The sequence below is a fragment of the Cheilinus undulatus genome, linkage group 19 (genome assembly GCF_018320785.1).
Source record: "Cheilinus undulatus linkage group 19, ASM1832078v1, whole genome shotgun sequence".
Taxonomy (NCBI): Eukaryota; Metazoa; Chordata; class Actinopteri; order Labriformes; family Labridae; genus Cheilinus; species Cheilinus undulatus.
In genome coordinates, this window is record NC_054883.1 from 32,487,311 (window position 1) to 32,504,804 (window position 17,494).

The 17,494-nt window shown below is 37.5% G+C and overlaps 1 protein-coding gene across 4 annotated transcripts in view; it reads right to left on the minus strand.

Moving 5' to 3' along the window:
* The window catches only part of LOC121527230 (nebulin-like), a 96,007-nt gene that overhangs the window by 48,682 nt on the left and 29,831 nt on the right, over nt 1-17,494 (minus strand). For all 4 annotated transcript variants that reach the window (XR_005993384.1, XR_005993385.1, XM_041814085.1 and 1 more), the window contains exons 16-33: nt 16,986-17,096; nt 16,751-16,858; nt 16,528-16,638; nt 16,336-16,446; nt 14,064-14,174; nt 13,647-13,757; nt 13,361-13,471; nt 11,531-11,641; nt 7,269-7,379; nt 7,009-7,113; nt 6,123-6,233; nt 3,895-4,005; nt 3,255-3,365; nt 3,010-3,120; nt 2,747-2,857; nt 2,214-2,324; nt 1,910-2,020; nt 1,708-1,815 (exon numbers count right to left, since the gene is read on the minus strand). Coding sequence is in view for 2 of the 4 variants with exons in the window: in XM_041814085.1 (XP_041670019.1) it covers nt 1,708-1,815; nt 1,910-2,020; nt 2,214-2,324; nt 2,747-2,857; nt 3,010-3,120; nt 3,255-3,365; nt 3,895-4,005; nt 6,123-6,233; nt 7,009-7,113; nt 7,269-7,379; nt 11,531-11,641; nt 13,361-13,471; nt 13,647-13,757; nt 14,064-14,174; nt 16,336-16,446; nt 16,528-16,638; nt 16,751-16,858; nt 16,986-17,096 (1,986 nt within the window). In the remaining 2 variants the exon portion in view is untranslated. The remainder of the gene's footprint in view (nt 1-1,707; nt 1,816-1,909; nt 2,021-2,213; nt 2,325-2,746; nt 2,858-3,009; nt 3,121-3,254; nt 3,366-3,894; nt 4,006-6,122; nt 6,234-7,008; nt 7,114-7,268; nt 7,380-11,530; nt 11,642-13,360; nt 13,472-13,646; nt 13,758-14,063; nt 14,175-16,335; nt 16,447-16,527; nt 16,639-16,750; nt 16,859-16,985; nt 17,097-17,494) is intronic.

Below are 17,494 nucleotides of genomic sequence, written 5' to 3' on the forward strand. Positions count from 1 at the left end.
GGCCAAAACATCACTCCACCTCTTTCTTGCTGACGTTGCAGCCTTGTTAGGACAAGGTGGCCGTCCACCAACCATCCAGACCATCTAATGTAGCATGGCATTCATCAGTGAATAAAACTGTTGGAAAATTCATCTCCATATATTTCTGAGCCAGTCGTTTCTCCTTATGGGCATTGGTTCAGGTTAGCTGAACTAGAGCTTTACGACCGTTCTTCCTGGTATCTTCCTGGTACATCATCAGTCATCATCAGCAGCATTATATGTTTTAAATTGCATGATTAGACTGTTGTAGTAATTTCCAAATCCCACCATTGATTCCCCAGGCACTCAGGAAGAATGCCTGGGGAATAATAACACTTGATTTTGAGTGTACCTCTTCAAAACCTCTATTTGAAGGGGCAAGTAGCTCCAACACTTCAGCCTACCTCTCCATTCAACAAGAATCAGGACATTTCTAACCCTAGATGTGAACATTAAAGTGTAGGGTTAAGACTTAGTGGAGGGGGGGCAAGGGGCAAAATAGCTCTGAGCCCTGATCTAGGGGTAAGCTCTTATATTGAAGCTACACAATTCATATACCAGAATTCAGATGTTAACACTTTAAGGCTGGATAAGTTTAGGAATATGAGGAGTCTCAGAGAGTCTGCAGCAGTGTCAGACCCAGTGTTTTATCTCAGAGACGTCTGTCTGCTCTTAAACATCCAACACACTCAGATAATTCCACCAACATGGACAGAAATAAACCCTGACCCTGACAGCTTCCTCTAAAGAGCCTCACCTCTGTTTCTGCCAGCTTTAACTCTCCTAACATCCTTAAAAATTCAGACTGTATTTTAAGTATAAAACTCTTCGCTTTAAATTCTGCATGTAGATATTAAACATCAATGTTTGAATACTGATGTTGTGTTGTGTCCACTTTGAACATTTTTAAGTAAAAAAAAACCAAAAACGCAAAAGTATACAGGCTTTAATGACACTAATACAACACTAAAGCATGCTATGAAGTAGATAAACAGTGTGATAACTCCTCTCAATTGAGTGAAAACCTTACAGAAACACTACTGGAGAATTACAGGTGCAAAAAAATGTCAGGTATGCAAAAGTGCATTTGTTTGTGGGCTTTGTGACAGACTTAAATATCTTAATTATGCCTTTTGTTCACTGTTAAAAACACATTTTTGTCCCTATTTAAAGTTTATGAAACCAGATTAAGCCTAATAAAGTCAAAGTAAACATAAAACAAGTTCTTCAGAGCACAAAGAGAATAAATTCTCCTCAAACAGAGCCACAAAGTTAAAAAAATTCACCACTGAGTGCTATGACCGCTGCACGATAAAATGTATGATAGCAGATTGCATAAAGAATGGCTATCATTTAGCATTTTCCCTTATTAAGCTAGGAAATGCACATTAAAATACAGGATCTATTCATCAGTAAAGTCCTAGTGAAGGCAGCAGAGGGTTAAAAGTTGCACCTTAGTGAATAATCATTATAGAGGATGCTGTTTATGTTAAAGAAATGCTCTCAAAGCAACATTTCATTTTGATGTCATTAAACATCAACAAAATCAAAAAAACCTGGTGTGTCATAATGTCACTCATTTGAAAAGCTTTCAATTCTGCACAGCTTTAAGAGGAGAATCAATAAACCAGGATTAGATCACTTTCCTCTATTCTACAGGATAAAAAGAGTGAAAGTGTTTCTCACCTCACTGTGCGTCTCAGCCATCTCTTTAACAAACTGAGTCTGCAGAGTTTCAGGCAGCAGGTTGTAGAGCGTGTTGGGTAGATCCTCTTTGTCCTTCTTGTACATCACCTTTAAAGAGGAGGGAAAATGCCATGTTAATGCAAACAGAGAAACTTTCATAACTAAAGAAATCGAGAGGAAAATAAACAGAGCATGGCTGCACCTCGCTCTGGATCTCTGACATCTGTTTGGCGAAGTGTGTGTCTGCTGTCTCAGGGAGGAGGTGATACAGAGAAGAGGAGGTGTCCTTCTTACAGCCCTCCTTATACTTCAACTAAATCATGAAACAAACACAAAAATTGTGACACAGCTCAGTCCAGAAGGTGTCTGTCTATTACGTTGACTTCATAGTCAAAGATCTCTATGGTGCACATCTTAAAAAAGGTTAACACCACAAAAAAGGACTTTTGAAATGTGACTCTGGTACATGATCCAGAAAGCTTCTGAGGTATGAAAGTGTGTTTCACCTGACTCTGGAGCTCCGTCACCTCTTTGGCTAACTCGGTCTGAAGGGTCTGAGGGAGGCTGGAGAACAGAGTGGACGCCATCTCCTTCTGCATGTCCTCTTTGTACTTCACCTGCAGGGACAACAGGAAGTCAACATGTCTGACTGATGGAAAATATGTTTTCTCTTTGCGAAGCTCACATTCATTGAATTCAGACTACAAAAAAATACAGAGCTGCAGAGATGTCTAAATTTCCCTTTTTTGAACAAGCTGTCACCACAACCCCAACATCTGATATGTTGTTTATGTTCGACTCTGAATAAAATATGGGTTTGTGAGATTTGACAATCACTGACTTCTGCTTTTATTTACAGTTTATTATATAGTATATTTTGATATTTTTGTTTAAAGAAATGTCAAATAGTTGTCACAATATCAGACTTGTTAACTTTGTTATTATTCCAGTAAAAATCAAATCATACTGAAACCTGTTTGACACCAGTGACAACACAAAAGGTTTAAACAGTTAAATGAATGAAGATTATGCTCTGTACCTGACTCTGTATCTGTGAGGCTTGTTTAGCGTGTTGAGTGTCCAGAGTCTCAGCCATCACTGAGAACAGAGAGCTGCCGGCCTCCTGCCTCCCAGACTTCTTATACTTGTTCTAAAAAAAGAAAAATATTTTGGGACATTGGCATTGAGGTTATTTACATGGAGCTTGCATATACAGTGCCTGAATCTGCTGTAAGTACCAACACTATTAGGATTTTATCTTTGCATATATGTGCTGTATCTGTTTATACACAGCCCTCTCACCTCGCTCTGCAGCTCAGAGACGGTTTTAGCAAAATGAGTCTCAATGGTTTCTGGCAGCTGAGAGTAGAAGCTCTGAGAGAGGCTTCTCTTTCCATCCTCCTTGTATTTGTTCTGAAAGCAAAGACAAACAAAAGCAAATTATGATTGGTTTCTACAACTTAAACAAGTTAGAACAAGGCTTCTCTATTATTTTGGGTTTTATGGAGATACTAAATCTATGCTGTGACGGGATGTTCTGCTCTTACGTGGCTCTGCATGTCGGTGAGCTCTCGAGCGAACTGTGTCTCCAAAGTGTCTGGCAGCTGATGGTAAACTGGACATGACAAATCCTTCTTCACAGCTTCTTTATATAAAATCTAACAGAAAGAAGATAAAACACAAACTATAAGAGTGGTTTCTACGTTAAGAACTTCATACCTCACATTTAACAGCGTTTTCACATAAGACATGATTGTTTTGTACCATACCCGGGCATGAATGCCCCCCCCCCGCTTCCACATGAGAAACATTGCTTCTTACCAAACCTGCGTACGTGTTCTGTGCAGTACAGCAGATGGCAGTATGCATGGAGTTGGTCTGTCGAAAATCTGCAGACAGTGGAGTCTAACCTGCTAATACGGATGTTTTTATTATTCTAAGACGCCAACAAAGACCCTTTTCCTACTTACACATCTACCATACAGCACACAGGATGAAATACGCCTGAGACCACCTCTTTAAGCAGACTTAGGCATGGTGCCTGAGTATAGTGCATTGAATTCCACACTAACCAAAGAAAAACTGGACTTTGAGGGCAAGAGTTCTCAGATTCCTCATGTAAAAATACCCTTAGATGCTGTGCTGTGATCGATGCTCCTTTAAGATTTTGATGAAGCCTGTGATTACCTGACTCTGCAGCTGTGAAGCCTCTTTGGCGTGCTGCGTCTCCAGAGTTTCAGGAAGACGATGATAAAGAGACGATGACGTCTGCTTCTTACCGGCTTCTTTGTATTTGATCTGGAAGATACAACAGGGAATTTGTTTCTGAGATCATTTTGATGATAGAAAAATAACTTTTTTTAAGATTGTATTTTGCAGATCAGAGTCAAACATCAAACTAAATGAAAGAAAAACATGAATCCTGTGGAAAATGGTATTGTGGTATTCGGCTCCTCTCTGAGTTTCCATGAGCATACTGAGTAATTTTTCGAGTATTTACCTGTGTTTTCGAGACTAACCTTTTCGTGTCCTCCTTTTTCCAGTGCTTCACTCCCTGCCTCACACCAGCCCAAACCCAGTGCACTCTCTCTCACCGGAGCCCCTCACTTACCTGGACACCTGGACATCCCCCCCCCACTATATTCATCTGTGTACAATAAACCTTTCAAAACTTTGTCAAGTCTGGTCTGCCTTCTGGGTCCAAAAAAAACCCCCACATCCACCACAGGTATTTTGTTTTTCTTTCTTTTGGTGAAGTTTGCCTTTAATTAATAATCAAAGTAGAAAGTTAGAAAAGAAATGCAAGAAGGGAATCAATATAGGATTAAACAGACAAATAAAGTTTATAGTTTTAGTGGTTACCGGACCATTATAACATCCACTGACAAACAAATTGTCTGTTTGGTTCACGCATAAACATCTTGGTCTGTGCACGTGGCAGTAATTCAAGGCTCAAGGGGAGTCCAAAAATAACTATTTGTGAATTTTTGTCTTTTTTCCTTATAGTATCTTCAGAGCAGCTTCCCTCTGTGCAGAACTACTGCACAAATTATGACCACAGATGCACTACACAGCCCTGGTCATGGTTTTTGGAACTCAATTAAAAACTACACTCCAAGTGTAGCGTTTTATTTCCTGTCAAAAAGTGGCACTGCCGTTAGGCTCAGCAGCACACTGAAGAGAAAGGAACAGGCCACAATTACGCACAGGCAAGGAAAAGACGACCTTTACATCATCAGTGCTGCTTTAAAACCCCTTTCTTTTTGCAAATTTAAGCTCTTTATTTCCCATTGATGGCACTTTTGGTCAATTTTTGTATATTTCTGCACTTTTTGCCCATTTTTGGATAGTTTTTTGCCCCTTTTTGCCTCTTCTTTTTGCCATCTTTCCTTATTTCGCTGTGTTTTTTTTTTTTTTTTTTGTCACTTTTTAACTATTTTTGTCCCTATGCCCATTTTTGCTATATAAGCATATTTCTTCCCATTTTTGTCTAGTAATGACACTTAAACCCTTTTTAACAGCTTTTCACCCATTTTGGCAGTTTTTTTTTTTATCACTTTTTGCCCTTTTTTCATAGTTCTTCGCCTTTTTGCCCATTTTTACCACTTCTTTTTGCAATCTTACCTCATTTACCATAATTTCTACTTTTCACCTCGTTCTGCCTCTTTTGTTGCCCTTTTTGCCTCTTTTAGTCAGTTAATGTCATTTTTGACTATTTTAACCAGTTTTTGCCACTGTGTCCACTGATGCCACTTTTTTGCTTCTCTTTGCCCATTTTTGCCTATTCTTTTCACCAACTTTACCTATTTTGCACATTTTCTTGCCACTTTTCATCTATTTCTTGCCACCCATGCCCATTTTTTGCCATTTTTATGCATAATTCTGCCCATTGTTTGCCTACTGATGTCACTTTTTTGCAATTTTTTACCCACTTACGCCAATTCTTTTTGCCACTTTAGTCCCATTTATGCCATTTTTGACCTTTCTTTTTGCCAACTCACCCCAATTTTGCCATTACTTCCACTTTTCACCCCTTTCTACTTCTTTTTTGCCCTTTAATTGTCTCTTTTAGCCCATTTTTGCCCTTTTTATTGACTATTTAAACAAATTTTTTGCCACATTCCATGTATTTTTTGCTCATTAAGATCTCATCTGAACAGATTTCTGTAATTTAATTAATTGAATCTTAGCTAAAAACATTAATATAACCACCAACTCCTGAAAAATGTAGGGTTTAAATCATAACGGGCCCATAAATACAATTAATGGGAGAGATAGGTTGAGTCTGCAACTCTGGACCCTTAGCTCTAAGTGAAATAAACCAGACTTTTCTCCAGTGTTCACTGAGAAGTCTAAATCCCATGAGATCTGGTCTAGTCTTATTTGAATTATTTGCATACTGAGTTGCCACTGACCTCACTCTGCAAGTCCGTGAGCTCTTTAGCATGCTGGGTGTCGAGGGGGTCAGGGACCAGAGCGTACAGGTTAACGCTCATCTCTTTCCTCCCCTCTTCTTTGTACTTCACCTTCAAATAAAAAAACAAACTGAGAACAAATCTGCTGTAGCCAACATTGAACAGCTCAGTCTGAAATCACACGGGCCTTAAAATACTACAGTAAACATCATTGGCAAATCAAACATGTTATTGATGTAAAGAACCAAATAAGGTCAACTTCATCAGGTTTATTACAGGAGAAGATTAGGATCTCAGGTCAAACATTCTATTAGAATTTTAGTACAAAAGTCAAATATCACCTTTAAGTCTCAGAAATCTGAAGATGTACAATTGAATGATTTTGGGCTTTAAGGAGAGAAGAGAACGATCCATAGTGAAGGAAATCAGGATGAAAGTGCGGCAGGTCAGAGTCCAACCCAGACTGCACAATCTGACTTCTGTACATGGGATGCATGATATTCACTGGTCATCCAGCACCAGAACAATAGTTTTTTTTCCAGAATTTTCATTTAATTGTAATGACATTGAAGCATCTCAACACATTAAAAAAACAGAAAAATTTTATTCTTCAACAAAATAATATCAAATTTAAAATATACTGCAAATCTTTTTTGTGTTGCTTTTCTGTGTTTTTTATTTATTTTTTATTTTTTATTGTTTATATAGATGGATTTTAATTAAGTCAAAAGTCTGACACAAATCGGATGAAATCAAAACTATAAATGTAATGTTTCCCACATGGACTCTTCCTCTCTTCATATCTTTTTATTCCAGACTAATGAGGACATAATTCTAAATATAAACTCATAAAATGATACGTAACAGCTGTCTGTGACAGTCTCACCTCGCTGAGCATCTCTGTCTGCTCTCTGGCGAACTGTGTGTCGATGGTTTCAGGCATCAGGTGGAACAGACTGGAGGAGTCCTTTGAGCTCTGCTTGTACTTCAGCTGGAGCAGATATGAAGAAAACATGTCAGCATATTCACATTCATGGTCCAGTTTAATCCAAGGGTATTAATGAAAGAATAGAGCACGAGGAAGATGAGCACAGACATCAGGATGAATCAAAAAGGGACGTCTATATGTAAAATATCTAAACACACCTTGCTCTGCAGCTGAGATGCCTCTTTAGCGTGTTGTGTTTCCAGAGTCTCTGGTAGAGTTGAGTACAGAGAGCTCGATGCTCCTTTCTTACCTCCTTCTTTGTACTTTATCTGAAACAAAAACACATGATTATTATACTTAAAACTGCTTTTTTTTAATACAGCTTTGTTCATATGAAGTATTGGGATCAGTAAAGCGGGCTATAATACTGCCATTACTACTATAAGATCAAGACGGACAGCTCCACTTCAACTTTTACATTTGATTCACTCTGTTTTTCTGTGATCATGCCTTATTTATTTGTCTCCAGAGTCATGAAAGCAAATAACGAACACAGAAACAGTCTTAACCTCCTTTTAGACATTAGCATGTCATGGTCAGGTCTGTCACAGTAGCTAGAGTACTGTTTGTTTTCTGGATAGCTGGAATATCATCATGAAAAAGGCTTTATTAATCACTATGATGGGAAAAACTAATTTTTTATCCCAAAATTAAAAAAAAAGATAAAATAAAAAAAGATAAATAAGTCATGAGCACTATAAAACAACTAGAGATGATTTGCCATGATGGAAAGGTGGACTAAATTAAACATAAGGCTACATGTCTTTAGAGCACTTTAAAAGGTAAAACAAAGCACACTCTCCATAGTGATGCTGAAATTGCTCGTGCATATTGTAACTCTGCACAATTCTCTCAACTCACTAAAGCACAAACAAAGCAATGGTTTGGTTTAGTGGTTCTAAGTTGCTCGGGCATCAGGATCCACCACCACCTTCTTCGGAGAAATTGCAACCCAACTTGAAAAAACTGTCCAGTGACTCAAATGTCCATCTATCCATTTTCTAAACTGCTTATCCCATTGAGGGTTGCGTGGGGCTGAAGCCTTTCCCAACTGTCATTGGGCAAGAGGCGCCCTGGACTGATCACAAGCCAATTTCAGGGCTGACATACAAAGACAAACACCTACGGCAAATTTAGAGTGATCAATTAACCTAATTAACCTAATTTGGTAGTGGAAGCCGGAGTACCTGGAGAGAGCCCATGCTTGCACAGAAAGGCCCTGACCGGGAAGTGAACCAGGAACCTTCTTGCTGTGAGGCATGGCATAAACCACTGCGCTGCCATGCAGACCCCCACTCAAATATATTTGACAGGGAAAAAAAAACTGTACTTTGAAGCCACAATTGAACCAAAACATATTGAAACATGGAAAACGTCATAATCAAACATGTTTAAAGCACATTATTAGAGTAGGACATGCTTGCATACATATTATTTTACAGCATTTTCACAAGACAGCATAGAACGTTGGTCATTGCTGTTAACTTGGGAGAACCAGCTTTTTTATGTGGTGAAAAGGAGTTAGATGAGTTAAAATCTTAACAAAAACACTGATATTAACCCATTATCACAGGAAGCCTGAAAAATGTACAGATGTGTTGTATGTCCATGTAGGGCTTCCATACATTATACACTTTTTGGCATATGTCATTTCCTGGCACACATCAGAGATCCATAAGAAAGCTTTGTGATCCATTTTTGGGACCTGGTCCAGCATCCAAGAACCAGAGTTTAGTGAGTATTTAGTTCATATCATAGAGTGCTTGTTTAGTTTACATTCCCTACATAAAATTCTAAAGTTGTATTTATTTGAATTTAATTTGATTAGATTTTTGATTTTTTTTAGTCTCCACAGGGACCTGAGTACCTAATTTTAATATTCTTATGTCCCACATGTTGAAGACCAATCATAAAACCTCCTTGAATCTATAAAATAAAGAGTCAGGCGTCATCTGCGTAGAAGTGTTTATGGATATGACTGATTCAGGATAGATTAACTTGAATCTAATACAACATTTATTTAAAAAGCTAATCCTGAAATATTTTCACAGTTGGCCTTGATCCACTCCTGTGTTGTCTTGGCTGTGGTCTCAGGGTTATTATCAGGTTGGAAGGTGAACCTTCAGCCCAATCTTAAGTTCTGAGTGCTGTGGAACAGGTTTTCATTGAGGATATCTGAGTACTTTGCTCTGTTCAGCTTTCCCTCAATACTCTCCCATTCCCTGCTGCTGAAAAAACACCCCCATAGCATGATGCTGCCACCATCGAGCTTCACTGTTTGGACGGTATTGGGCAGGTGATGAGTGGTGCCTGATTTCCTCCAGACATTACGTTTAGAAATGAGGCCAAACAGTTCAGTCTTGGTTTCATCAGACCAAAGAATCTTGTTCCTCACAGTCTATGAGTCCTTCATGTACTTATTTTGCAAACTTTCATGTGTTTTGCACTGACAAAAAAAGAGAGGCTTCTGTCTAGCCACTCCACCACAAAGCCCAGATCAGTGGAGGGCTGCAGTGATGGTTGTCCTTCTGGAACTTTGTCCCTTCTCCACACAGGAACTCAGGAGCTCAGTCAGAGTGACCATCAGGTTCTTGATCTCCTCCCCTACAAAGACCAATCTCTAATTGCTCAGTTTGGTCAGACCAGCTCTTAAAGAGTCCCGGTTGGTCCAAACTTCTTCAATGTGGGAATTCTGGAGGCCACTGTACTCTTAGGAACCTTCATAGCAGCAGAAATGTTCTTGTATCCTTCCCTAGATCTGTAACTGTCAACAATCCTGTCTCTGAGCTCTGCAGCTCTGCAGTTCCTTTGACCTCATGGTTTGGTTTTTGCTCTGATATCATTGTCAGCTAAGAGGCCTTCTATATAGAGGAGTGTGCCTTTCCAGATCAGGTCCAATCAGTTTAATTAAGCACAGGTGGACTTCAATCAAGATGTAGGAACATCTCAACAAAGATCAGAAAAGTGGAAAAACCTGAGCTAAATTTACAGTTTTGTTGCAAAGTGTCTGAATACTTACATCAACGTGATATTTCAGGGTTTGTTTTCATAAGTTTGCAAAAGTGTAAACATTTTATTTCCCCTTTGTCATGATGGGATACTCAGAGTAGATTAAAGAGAAAAAAAATTATTTGTTTGACTCTAGCACCAGGCTGCAACATAAGAAACTGCTGTTTAAGAGTCCAACATAACAAAAACATACAGTTTCAACTACTGTCTCGGTGGGTTGCCAGGTGGTGGAAATTTTGAAGAGATGGAAAATAAAATGTTGGGTGCTGCAGCTCCTCATAGTGCTCAAACGGTAGCTGCCAGTCTGCATGCCAGTCCTGCGACTGGGACATACAGGCAGGAATTTTCCACTTGGCCGTAAGGACCACAGCTGAAAGCATATACTGTACATCCCACCAGAGCAGTTGTTCTCTGCTTGTTGGTCAGGACTCAAAAGTGGGTCCTGAATGTATGCTATGAAAAACTAAAATGAAGACAAAAATCTACAATGCACAGAATCCCTAAGCAGACATTTTTTTTTTTTTTAACTGTACTCCATTTTGCCGTAATAATGAGTAAATTTCATAACTTTTTTCTTAGAGCTTGACTTACTTATTAGACTGACAACAGAGCTGGTTTTCACTGTATGAATTTGTAGAAGTCTCTAGAAAAGAACCAACATGTATATGCTGAAGTAAAATAAAATGCATGCATGCATGTCATCTCGGGCTTCTGTAATGATGTGCTTTTTTATTTTTTTAATTCATTGGAGGTATTTTTATGCCTTAGTCCAGAGAAGAACAGTTGAGTCAGAAAGAGGGAGGAGAGAGTGGAGGATGACATGCTGGAAAGGAGCCAAGAGCTGGACCGACAGCGTACTCTGGGCAGGCATTACAGCTAGGCCGTCTGCACCCCATGTTGTGCTTTTAAAACATGCCTGTCCATTTTATCTTTTGAAATCATGTGTTTTTTCATCTAAGGTCTAACCAGTGGTTTTTTTCAGTAAATAAGTATGAATGGTTGATAAATTTTAAATCTGGGTCATAATTTATCATTAAGGAGTTGATGGAGACACCAATGGAGAACAACCACACTGATCTGTACCTCCTGATAGGGCGAAAAGTCAAACATTGTTTTTCTTCTATAGGTAAAGCTCTGTTTGAACTTTCCAGGCCTTTTACAGGTGCATTATAGAAATGTGTATTGTTTTTTTCTTTCAGTGAATCTAACCCATATCTTTCCAGATAGGATATCATCATACAAATACTTGGCTTCAGAAATCCTTTATTAAAAACCTCAGGTCATTTGGACATCATCAAGCATGTTTATTCTGCTTTCTAGTTAAACAGGACTCAAACTTAATGCTTTTTAGTAGAAACGTGCTGTAGCAGCATTAGGTAGTTATAGATCGTGTCTACTTTCTCCTTCTCACCTCGCTCTGCAGCTCAGAGACACTTTTAGCAAACTGAGTCTCGGATGTTTCCGGCAGCTGAGAGTAGAAGCTCTGAGAGAGGCTTCTCTTCCCGTCCTCCTTGTACTTGTTCTGCAAAAGATCAAAACCACAGAATGAGGCGGATATACATATAAAATGATAAAAACTTTATTTTCTTAAAGCTCCTGGCAGGGTTGAGGATTCTACAACGTCAAACTGGATTAAAAATTCAGCAGCTATTTGTGGATGCCATGAGAAGCCAAAAAAGATGATTTTCCTTGTGCCTTCCAGAATATCAGCTAAAAATCTGCTAGCCCATATTTCTCTGGCCCCAGATCAGATATTGTTCACGCCGGTGCTTTGATGCAGTGACTCTAATATCCTTTTGATCCTGTTTCTGATGCTAATGCGTCCTCTGATGAGCGTCTGAGGTATAAAACATCAGAGAGCATTACATAAAGTGGTAGTGATTATTTATAACTAATCAAAGAGCATTCTTACTGCAGCGCTCTCTGTGCTCCGGTTATTTTAAGGAGGCTTTGCTCACAGCACATTCAGTCCCCTCCTTCATGTTGGAGTTTATATAATTTCATTTTAAGATGTTTGAGGCTCATAAACTATTGATGTTCCCCCAGATTAGTTTAGAAATGATTTCTGTTCCCTGCATTGTTGAAAAAAATCTAAATGAAAAAGACATGTAAAGTGTTTGCATCAAGATATTTTAAATCCTTAACTAATTTTCAAACATATAAGTGAAAATTCCCAATTCTAAAACAGTTTTTATCCTTTTAAAATGGGCCACTCCGAGTTAAAAATTCTGAAGTTATGGCCAATGTTGGGGGTGAAATCACAGCAACAAATCCTGGTCAGTTTGTTGATATATTCAGGTGGACATGTCTAAAATTTTGAAGGTATTCCTTCTAGGGCTGGAAAATTAATCACAAATTAGGTTTAATCCCAATATGGCCCGCTGCAATTTACAAATCACAGAAGATGCAACATTACTTTAACTTGAAATTTGTCCAAATAGCAGTTTAATACATTCATTTTTTTTTCCAGCAGCAGAGATTTTATTCACATTATGAAATAATTTAAGTGCAATTTTTTTAAAAGGTCGACAAGAATCCTCCTTTTCATGTTTTTGTTTTAGTTAAAATTAGTGACATAAAAATGATAATCCCTTTCAATAAAACAATGGGTATCAAATTTGCAATATTAGCAGAAATAGCTCTTTCTGTCTAATATTGATAAGCTTGCCATTAGTTCATACCCCCAGCTGCAGTCAATTTATAGCCAGCTTCACCTCCTCCACCCCAGCCGCCTCCTTTATAGCCTAAAGCTTGTTGCACCCTCATATTCAGGTTCATGCTACTATGGATTAATTGCTTCTTAAATAGTTTCTTTGTTTCCAATGCACATTGTAATTTATGTATCTATTCATATGGGGGTTCCTCGCCATGCACTCCCTGGAAAGTCAAAGCAGCTGCTTGATCAACCCAGGTAGCATCTTTGGAGCAGAGCCGTCTCTGACAAGTTGAATTGTATATTCATTTTGCAATAAAATGGTTAAATGTACGATTACTGTTCCTGAATTATTTTAGGTTACGATATTGAATTATTTATTGCTTGAATTTGTTGAAAATGCAGAAGTTGAGGAACCTAATAAGAATCACATTTTAAATTGCAATCGCAATATTGGGAGAAAAAAATCACAATTAGATTTTTTGCAAATCGTTCAGCCCTAATTCCTTGAGGATTTCCATAGACAAGACTCAGACAAAAGAAGACATATGTAGATATGTGTCAGTATTTGGCTGTGCATGTTTTTACCTCGCTCAACATGTCGGTCATCTCTCTGGCGAAGCTGGTTTCTGACGTGTCAGAGAGGGTGGAGTAAAGAGAGTTTGCCATATCCTTTTTCCCACCTTCTTTGTATTTGATCTAAAATAAACAGAATCGAAAAACAAGTGAAGAACAGACGAGGGAGGTCTGGATTTTTTCACTGAGATGAAAAGAAAATGGTCAAAAAGTGGCTACAAACTGGAGTCATCGTGATGCATATTTACAGCATGTTCACATTATGAACAGATGATTTAATAAAAAACAGCGTGTTTACCTCACTGAGCAGCTCTGCAGCTTCTTTAGCGTGCTGAGTCTCCATGGTGTGAGGCATCAGGGAGTACAGACATTTATTCACCTCTTTCTTACTAGCCTCCTTGTACTTGCTCTGTAGATCAAAATAAAAAGACAATTTAAAACCTCTGGTGACTCTCAGATATTATTACAGCCTGAGTTCATGTGACTTTTATTCTGTATTTTACAGTTTATCAGTCTCAATCTCAATGTAAAAAGACAATAAAAAAGCTCCTTGTTCTTTACCTAACCACTGTACTCCAAGCACGGTGTAAACACAGCAGGATTTAGAAATATAATTGCTTATCTCTCCATAAATAACTCTTTCTGTCTGACTGATTCTTCCCTCATCGTTTGTCTGATTGCCCTCAATCTAAATCATTAATCAAATTTGAAATACCTCGCTCTGCAGCTCTGACAGCTGTTTGGCCAGCTGAGTCTCTGTGGTCTCTGGGAGCTGATGGTACAAACTGTTATGGGTTTTCTGCTTCAGACCTTCTTTATACTTCACCTACAGGAAACAGGAAAGGAAAATCAGATCATGTGTTTATTTGATACAGGACTGAGAGAGAATACAGTCTGTTGAGTTTAGATAAGCTAATTAGACAAGTAGCTGTCTTATTTGGTCACCAGGGTGGGACGACTGAATGAATCTCATCCCACTTAAGCTCCTTCACACTTTGACACAAACTCCAGTAGTTCAGACAGGACGATAGAATTTGATCACACCCCATTTAGACAATTTCAACTGATTTGCCAGTTTGCACTCAGGGAACACTGACAGCAGATGACATGGATTTACAGTTCAAGAAACAACTGCAAAGATTTGAGGTTTTTAAGGAAAGATTTACTGCAAATCACTGTAAGCCACAGCCTGGTTCTGCCTATAAATCACTGGAAATGTGTAATTTAGGCAGTGTGTAACATCTAAACCTAAACTGAAACTTTAATTAAAATGTGAAATCAAAATCTTAATGTTGAATCTAAATAAAAATATGTAAAAACCTTGATGTTATATTGGTTTCTAAATGTTAAATATTAACCCAAATTAAGTATCTAAATCTAAATTATAACTTTAAACCTAAATGTTATATCTAAATCTAAACATGAATGGAAACTAAAATGTTAATGTTTACTCCCAACCAAAAGGTTCATCTGAATCCCTGTGAAATCTAACTCAAAATGTTAAATCAAAATGTTAAATCTAAACCCTGTTACACCTTAAGCAAAATGTTAAACCAAATTTAAATGTTTTATTTAAAACAAAATGTTTTATCTAAATCTCAGTGTTCTATGAAAATCAAAAAGGTAAATCCAAATGTTAATGTGAACTCCAAACCTCAAAGTTTAATCTAATTCAGTGTTAAAAATAAATTAACCTAAATGTTGAATTTATTCCTAACGGTGAATCAAAACCTAAATATTAAATGAGGAATTGACTTTTAAATCGAAGTTAAATGTTGAATCTTTATCTACATATATCTAAATGTAAATATTGCACCTTAATCTAAATGTTTAATCTAAACCAAAACGTTAGCTTTTCACCTAGATTTAAAATTAAAAATTAATTTAAAATCTAACTTAAAAATCTGAAGCCTAAATTTGAATATTATATCTAAAACAAAAGACTACATCCAAATCCAAATGTTGAATTTCCACCTAAATGTTAAATCTTATTCTGAATGTTTAATCTAAACCAAAATGTCAAATCTAAACCTAAAGACTGACTCTTAACCCAAATTTTAAATCCAAACTAACATTTCAAATCTTAATTTTAAATCTGGAATGTAAATGTTAAATCTCAATCTGAATGTTATATCTATAAACACTGAATCTGAAATTAAATGTTTACTCTTTAACTAAATTTTAGATCTAAAACTAAATTTTAAGTCAAGATGTATTATGTGAAAAGTAAATATTACATCTAAATTTGAATGTTACATCTAAACCAAAATGTTATATCTCTATGAAAATAATTACACTTAACCTAAATCTTAAATCTAAATGTTGGGTCAAACCCTTAATGCTATTTCTAAACCTAAATATCAACTGTAAAAGTTAATTTTTAACCTTGAATTATACCTGAAACTTAAAATGATTTCTCAATTAGAAATGCTCACAATCTATAAAGCTAAATATTAGGAATATAGGCAAACTATGTCATTTCACACTATGTACTACAACTAACATTTATGTTTAGATTTAACATTATATCTAGATTCAACATTTAGATTTAAATTTAATATTTCAATGAAGATTTAACATTTAGAAATGAAGACCCGATTATAAAATGTCTAGAAAGTAGTTTTTTTTTAGTCATTCTGCAGAAGATTGCTTGCACTGCTATTAATACTTTTGTGCACCTTTAGTGTCACGGCTCAGAATCCAGCTGAATTAATCTAAATTAAATACGAATTGATTCCTCTCCCAAGTACCTGCCTAATGAAACAGATTTAAATGTTTAGAGCTTCTCTACTTTTTGATAAAATAATACAGGAGAACATATTCTGTTAAAGAACAGTGACATAGAAAGGTACACAAGTATCAAAACTTCTGTCAGCCACACTCAAGACTTTTAGAAAAAAATAATCCATCATATGCCTCGGTAGCTGGTGGACAGAAAGACCCATAGAGGTCCAAACAAAGAAGTCAGAGATCACATGTTTGAGTACCTCACTCTGCAGGTTTGAGACTTCTTTAGCGTGCTGGGTGTCGATGGTTTCAGGCATCAGAGAGTAAAGGTTGATGTTCATCTCCTTCTTACCGTCCTCTTTATACTTCACCTGGAAAAACAAATAGAAAGGGTTGATTTCTTTATAAACCATGTCAGTTGTGAGTGTAGAGTCTGTTTGCTCTGTTGTTACCTCACTGAGGAGCTCGGAGACTTCTCTAGCATGAGCCGTCTCTATCGTCTCGGGCAGCTGGTGGAACAAAATGGAGGAACGACCTTTCTTCAGAGTCTCCTTGTACTTCAGCTGAACAAACCAGGAGAACAGATCATTATTCATCTTTGAAAAATGGAGGAACGAATCTTTGGTTGTAAGTCCATGTAGCTGTGTGATACTCTGCAGGTAGGGCTGTCTTTACCTCGCTTTGCAGCTCTGAAGCTTCTTTGGCGTGCAGCGTCTCCAGAGTCTCCGGCAGAGTGGAATATAGAGAGCTGGACACGTCTTTCTTTCCCTTTTTGTACTTCATCTATGATCAGATCAGAGAAAAGACTCAGTTCAAACTAAATCAAAAGCTTAATATTAAAGTTTATTTCTGCAGCTCCTGTAAGTTAGGACATGTTTGTCACACAGCAGTCATCACAGAACGTCCTCACCTCGCTCTGCAGCTCAGACACATTTTTAGCAAACTGAGTCTCAGTGGTCTCTGGAAGCTGAGAGTAGACGCTCTGTGAGAGGCTCTTTAGGCTGTCCTGTTTATACTTTGTCTGTAAAACAAAAAAAAACAATTTTAAAAGATTACTTTTTGTCTATTTACCTTCATTGAATAGGACAGCTGAAGCAGCTTTGTACTAATCTTATATCTTTACTTCTCCATCCATCAAACTGAATATCCCCATATATACTGTATCAAATCTAACAGGGATGCTATCTCCACATCTGTATTCTCACACATAAACAGGTGATATGAGCCTTATTATTCTGATATGACTCAGTGCACTGTGGTAGAAATGCAAATCACAAGCAGAAATCCTCTTTGATCCTTTTAAATGATAATCACACCTGTAACGACCACTTCATGACAGAAAACATCAAATACACCAAGCAGGAAGCACCGCAGCTTTCTGCAGACGCTCCTGAAGGTTTAATGACTCTGAACAGCTTC